The following is a 6,848-nucleotide window of genomic DNA, read 5'->3' as shown; positions in this document are numbered from 1 at the left end:
TAACTGTCCCTGCCTCCAAATACTCTGGCCTCTCTTTAATTTCTTTGAGAAGAGAATATATTTTAGAAAAGATAGCTAGTGTGGCTGTCACTTTCCTGTTGCGTGTGTATTTGTGTGCGTGTGTGTGCATGTACGTGCGATACAGTAGTGCTAGAGCAGGTGTTGCTCAATGATGTGTTGACACTGAAATTAATGTTTATTCTCAAAGCAGTCATTGTGCATCAGGTTCATTCATTATCCTGGAAGAAGGACAGTTTCTTTCTCTAAACTGTCCTGCAGGCACATTTGTGCGGAGCTCTAAGATGAATTCTGCAATAATCACCAACCCAGTTTCAGCCACGGGCATGTTATATATATTTCATCTGAAGCAAACAGGTAAAAATTAATGCTTAAGTCATCTCCTAGGACTGCCATGGGAGACAGCTGGTAATACAAATACTTAACATTGTAAAATAAAATCAATATTAAGTCCTTTAATAATGCAGTGATTTTATAAATATTAATAATGAGCATCATCTTATTTGTATGTATTCTGAAGTTACAGCAGTTACACTAGCAACATTAAACCATCTTAAATATGTAACCAAAGAAATCACTGCTGAGAACCACAGATACTTCAAGGGGTACAGAGGACTTGGCCACTTCAGATTCTTGTGTTCCTTTGTCTATCCTCAGGCCCTCTGTCCATGACAGTATTTATAGTGTGCAGTCACATGCTGAGGAAACTTGGATGGTATAAAAGCACAAGAATAACTATAAATGAACCAAAAATGAGCACCCCAGAGTAGCAACAATAAGAAAACCAGAAGGCTTTTGGAAAGCAGTGCATTTTATTCCCACTCCTCGTTCTGTAATCTTCCGCTGATGCTACTAAAATACCTCCGCACGAGGCAATATTTTTATTTTATTGTGCGACAGTCTCTTTTACTGAAAAAGTGGATTGCATTTGCCAAACTCCCATTTTAATTTAGGGGAATTTACAGGTATAAACAGAATACAATATAATCACATTTCAACTATACATGCAAATGTACAACATTGTAACAGCAGCTTTTTTAACAGTCAAAACTGTTTGAATTTCCGCAAGTTTCTACTAATACTTCAACAACAGTAAGCGGCAAAACATTGAACTCTCCCAGGAAAAAGTCCTGCAACAAGAGTCCAAGGGGAGAGCCTTCCACAGCACGTGCCAAACACAGAGTGTACACTATGGGATCTAAGACTGGCATCCAGGTGGTAAAAAGATCCACATTCCTTGTGGACAGAAAACACTGACCACAGTGAGGACAGATCAGAAATGTGGGTTTCTCTTCAGCCATCTGTACGATTACAATGCAGTTCAATATCGTAACGAGTTCAGTAATACAGAAACTGTAAGTCATAGGCACAAACAGCTTTAGGATGCATTTGAAAAACTAACAAAAACCCTATTATATTAGCCTACAAACAATCAATAGTGCTTTTTTTGCAAAAGATGCTGTATGGACCTTGAGCAGAAAGTAAACATTGTATTCGGCATATAGCCAGAATCTCTTGATACTCACGAGCTATACATAACGTGTGATGTACAGATTTCAATGCCCCATGCCCCAGCTCAGCAGCTCCAGGCTTTTAGCCTCAATGTCTTTATAGCTGTCTCTTTCAAAATTGCTGGGTGATGCCAGGTCACCCAACTTCTGCACTCACTCAGAAAACATACTGTCGCCCCTGACGCCTCTGCTTGCATTTATTGACATGACTCTAAAGCTCCCTCAGAGATCAGTTTTGCCAATATTCCCCACTGGGTAAATTGCTCGTTTCGGATTGCAGTGCCGAACGCGCTGCGAGGCTAATGCTGCCTCCTTGGCTTGAGAAGGCATTGGGCTAGGCTTAATGAGGGCTGTGGGAATAACTGATTTTCAGTTTCGTGGCTTAATAACTAATAATAATAACAACAACAACAATAAACAACTTGGTTCATTTTTTCAGGAGATGATAACAACTTGTTTCAGCCTGTGGTCAAGATGGCCTGATGGCTGGGGCACCCTTTTGGGATGAGGGAGACTCAGAGCCAAATCTCTTCACTGCCTAGCTCTCAGCAAAGGCTTGACCCGAGGACCCCCACCCACCGAAAGGGTATCTGCAGGCTAAGAAATACTCAAACATTTGCTTTCCTAGTCTTTCCTGTTAAACGTATGTGGTACAAAATATTAGCATGTTCAGTAGAGGCCCTGCCGGAGGACATGCTTCCCACTTCCCACAGAAGCGCTGGAGCGGCCGCGGTGGCAAGGCAGCTCTGACCCTCGCAGCCTGTGGGGACAGTCTGGGCACAGGGGAGCAGCTTCCACCAAAGCCACGGACGCCTCGGCGCCGAGCGCACCGAGCATCCCAGCCCGGGAGCGCTCGGCCGTAGAATCTGCCGGAGTGCGCTGCAGCTCCCTGCCTGCCTGCCTGCACTTTCTTCCACTGGACACCCCAGCGGGGGGCCAGCGAGGGCTGATAGGCACAAAGCCATGTCCTAACACGTTGCCAGGATATAGCAAACCTGTCCTGCAAAAGCACCCCTGGGAACCCTGGCAAGATGGTGTCCCCAGTTCTGCTATCAGCCTGTACTTCTGAGAGAGGAAGATGGAGAGGACACCTAGGTTCCAGCCCAGGCTCTGATTCACGCAACTTTAGGGTACAAGGAGGGGATAGCACAAGGCACACACTTTCTCCCTAATTTTTTTATAGCCCTCCCAAATCCATACATATCAACATTTCCAAACTCTTTTATTTGGGTCAAGCTAATATTCCCAATGCTACATGTAGTTAAAGCTCATAGAAAAACATCCTTCTTTTGCTAACCAAAGCTTCTCAAAGGTTCAGATCTGGTTCTGCTCTCATGTGCACCACTGCAAGACAAAAGTACTTGTGCTGAAGACACAAACCACCCAATGTAAGCCAGGTCCAAGGCCCAGCCTGGCCACAGAATCAGGGAGAGTTTCAATTCTTCAGTTAAGAGGGTGAGCGTACACCAATATAATTGAAGTGGCACAACCTCTAGCCCCGTTGCAATTGTACTGACACAGAGGAGCACATGAAAGTACAGTTAATAGGAGCTTATATATTGTAGGAATATATTTATATAGCATACCTATAATTGGATGGATACAGATACGGCAGTGCATCAACAGAGCCTCCGAACGGTGTTAAAGTCACAAGGCTCCAGACACAAACTAAGTTACAGGCCACCACCGTGTCACTGGCACTGCCAACTGACTCAGTGGTACTGATGTCCCTCGTAGCCCAGGCTGCTAGGCAAGCACCCCGTGACCTCCCATTACCCAACTCTCTCTGTGTCCACAGCAGAGGACTCGGCACCTTTACCTGTGGTGGGTCTAAACTGATGTACTGAAAGCAGCTGAAAGCAAGCCCAAAGCATGAGCAGACTCTGACCTTTTGCTTTTTGACAATGAGGTAAAGTCATCCTACATGATTTGGATTTGTCAGCATTGATGTGGAAATGTATGCTCTGCCTTTCCCCCTGTACAGAGAACCAGGTGTCTGTCCTCAAGCAAGCAGTTTTCAAACCTGTTTTTTAAGGGTTTGGTAGCTCTTCATTCTCTATCAAATAATCCTTCTTTATATAATTAGCACCCCTCACCAACCTCCATACTCCAAGATAGGCATCCTTCAGCGAGCTCCTGTTCACTTCTTGTGAGCCAGTGGCTTTTCCCTGGACTGCCGGTCCCTTGGCAGGTTTCTCAGCACCGTCCTTCTCTTCCTCTCTGACCTGGCTGTCCCCCGTGGCTGATGCTTCCACTGCTGCTTCCTCAGGCCCCTTCTCCTGGGTAATTGCCTCCATCGCAAACAGTGCTTGGTCCCCAGCCTGCCTTTTCCCCTCCTCTTCTCCAGCTTCTTTCTCCAGGTCCTCGTAATTGCCCTGCCGCCTGGTCTCAATGTACTTGGCCACGCAGTAAATGATAGACCCCAAGGTGTTGACCACAACACCGGCTATAAATAACTTTGTGGGCTCCACATCATTGAATGCCACCATGCCCACTGTGATGGTTGCTATGCTCTTCACCACCCCTACGAAGCTGGTGGTCACAGCTGAGTTAATGTAAGTGCAGTGAAGGGTGGTAAAGTTCATGGCACAGCTAATCAGGACGCAAGCGATAAAGATGCATACCATGGCAGGGTCCTTCCACCCCGGGAAGGACCAGACGTTGATGGAATCCATGCTGGCAAAGGAGCAGATGATGAGAAAAGGGGTGGCTGAAACAGCGATGGCATACTGAGCTGTCAGGGGTCCGTATTCACTGTCTACACTGGTCTTCTGAATGAGCACCAGGTAGGCAGCGTGTATCAGCACGGCCAGCACGCCTGTCACATAGCCCATAGCATCACCAGTCAGGTCACCAGCTCCTGTCAGGAGAGTCGCAGAAAGAAACCAGCATGGTTTTTGCATGTGAGACAGAAGGACAGCCCTGTTTTGGGCTAGAGGGATATTTAGGAAATAGGCACCTGTGCCCTTTCCGTAACTGCTAAGATTCGTCATGCTTTTCCCAAGGCTGGACACATGTCCCAACACACATATCTTTTTTTTTGTGTGTGTGTGAGTGCTGCAAACCTGTTGAACATTACCCACTCTCCCCCTAAATCCCACAGCAAAAATCAGATTATGTTCTCTCTTTTGTGAAGACACTACGGGAGATTCGCAGCTGAAATCGCACATACGCACAGCAACGCCGGGCATCCTCTTGCGAGTGTGGGCACACGTCAGCTCCAGCTGGCAGGGCTGCCTGCCCTCCAGCCCCCCGGCCCTCTTTCTGCTCCCCAGAGCAATGCCAAGCCCTGAGAGCCTCCCTGCTGAGCTCCGTCAGCTTCTCTGCAGCTTAGGGTACTCGCCGTGTGTCCGTGTCCGTGTGCGTGTGTGTGTGTGTGTGCGTGCGTGCTCTGTCCCCTGGGGCAGCCCCCAACCCAGGAGTGTTGCCGGGCCACACAGAGCCAGTTTTGCCTCCCACCCCACCTACACCTCGGCTGGAAATCAACACAGGCAGGGCCCCTGGCCCCGTGGGGTTGCAGCTGACCCCAAAGGTTGCGCCTACGCCTGTAGCATTGCACTTAGCCCAGTAGGGCTGCGGCTGCCCCCAGAAGACTCCATCTACCCCTGCAAGGCTGCGCCCACCGCCCATAAGACCACACGTCCCTCTCTAGGGTTACACCTTCCCTAACAGGGTTGCAATAGGGTTGCACCTCTAGCCGTAACCGACTCCCACAGGTTTGCCGGGGCCCCTGTAGGGCAGCACCGGCTCCCGTAAGGCCGCAGCGATCTCCGCCGGGTTGCGCTCGTTCCTGTCACAGCGGGGCTGCAGCCACCCCGCCAGGTCGCACCTGTCCCCGTAGGGTTGCGCCTGCCACAGCGGGGCTGCGGCCGCCCCCCCCCGCCGTATCCTCGCACCTTTCCCGCGGGGTGCCGCTGCCCGCCCCGTCCCGCCCCGAAGCCCAGGCGGAGCGGCGGGGGCTGCCGGTGCGGAGGCGGCGCGGCCGCCCGCCCCGTCCCGTCCCGTCCCGTCCCGTCCCGCCCCGTCGCGCCCCTCCGGTGCGGCGGCGGTCGCACTCACCGGCCAGCGCGGCGCCGCAGGTGGTGATGAGGACGGCGACGAGGACGCCGGGCGAGGGCATGCCGTCGCGGAGCACCAGGGCGCCGGTGAGGAGGGTGACGAGGGGCAGGCAGCGCTTGAAGACGACGTACATGGGGAGGCTGAGGCCGCGCAGCGACCAGAGCGTGAGGGTGGACTGCAGCGTGGCTAGGGCGGCCACGGCGGCGAAGGGGCGCGCCAGGCGGGGCCCGAAGGGCGGCAGCGCCGCCAGCCCCCGCCGCCGCAGCGCCTCCAGCCCCAGCGCCGCCGCCGCGCTGCTGAGGCACTGCAGCAGCGTCAGGAAGGCGAAGTGGTAGCGGGCCAGCAGGAACTTCAGCAGGATGTTCAGCGAGCCCGAGCACAGCCCGTGCGCCACCGCCACCGCGACGCCCCGCGCCCGGCCCCGCCACCGGCCCATCCTCCCCGCGCACCGACCCCACGACGGGGCCCGCGGCACTGCCGCCCGCCCGGCCACCCGCCGCGCCGGCGGCGGCGGCGGCGGCGGCGGCGGCGGGGGGGAACGGGGGGGAACGGGGACGGGCGGGCGGAGGCAGGGGGCGGGCGGAGGCAGGACGCGCTGCCGGCGGGGCGGCCGCCGCCTCCCCCGACGCGCGTGTCCCCCTCCCCGCCCCTCCCCGCCGCGTGTCCCCCCGCCACCCCCAACGCGTCTCCGCCGCCGCTTTCGGTGCGCCGCCCCCGATGTCCCCCCCCAGCTTCGCCCCGCCGTGTCCCCCGCAGCAGCCCCCCCGCCTCAGCGGGGGCGGGAAGCCCCCCGTGTCCCCCCCAGCCCGTCCGGGCTCGGGAGGGCTGGCGGGCGGCGGCAGCGCGCCCCGCTGCGCTTTCAGGCAGGGCGGTAAGCAGAGCCGCGGCCGCCCCGAAAATAACGTGGGAGCCCCGCGGGAAACCCCACGTCTCCCGGAGCGGGGAGGTCAGCGCAAGTCCCCCCAAACGCGTGCACAAGCGGGGCGGTACCGCTTTTCTCTTCCCCGAAAACACGCGTGTCGTCCCCCCCCCCCCCCGGGAAAAAGCATCCATCGAGCCTACGGGCGGCATCCCTCCTGCAGCCCCCCCGCTTCCTCGCTTTGGGGTTCCGACCGCCCCCCCCCGCTCGCCGACGGGAGCCCTGTCCCTGGAGGGGAACAGCGGAGAGACGGGAGCCGCTGCTAAGCAAGCAGGGAGAACCTGCTTCGAGCAGGGGGACTTTTCAAGGAAAGTCACTAAAAATTGGTAACGGCACAGAGC

At 54.7% G+C, this 6,848-nt stretch overlaps 1 protein-coding gene across 1 annotated transcript; it reads right to left on the bottom strand.

The window, feature by feature from the left end:
* Positions 1 to 865: 865 nt before the first annotated feature.
* Positions 866 to 6,024, bottom strand: SLC35D3 (solute carrier family 35 member D3). Its single transcript, XM_075036794.1, has 2 exons — positions 5,589 to 6,024; positions 866 to 4,389 (listed from the first exon to the last, which is right to left on the bottom strand). The coding sequence occupies exons 1-2, from the start codon at positions 6,022 to 6,024 to the stop codon at positions 3,560 to 3,562; spliced, it is 1,266 nt and encodes a 421-aa protein (XP_074892895.1). The 3' UTR covers positions 866 to 3,559.
* Between the last annotated feature and the right edge of the window lie 824 nt (positions 6,025 to 6,848).

The sequence above is a fragment of the Buteo buteo genome, chromosome 9 (assembly GCF_964188355.1).
Source record: "Buteo buteo chromosome 9, bButBut1.hap1.1, whole genome shotgun sequence".
In the NCBI taxonomy this organism is placed as follows: Eukaryota; Metazoa; Chordata; class Aves; order Accipitriformes; family Accipitridae; genus Buteo; species Buteo buteo.
Note: the sequence above shows the minus strand (reverse complement) of the source record. Positions and strands in the feature narration are given on the sequence as shown.

Coding starts and splice junctions, on each gene's coding strand:
- SLC35D3 (XM_075036794.1), bottom strand. CDS start 6,024: ATGGGCCGGTGGCGGGGCCGGGCGCGGGGCGTCGCGGTGGCGGTGGCG. Junction 4,390..5,588: donor CTGCGGCGCCGCGCTGGCCG/GTGAGTGCGACC, acceptor CTCTCCTGACAG/GAGCTGGTGACCTGACTGGT.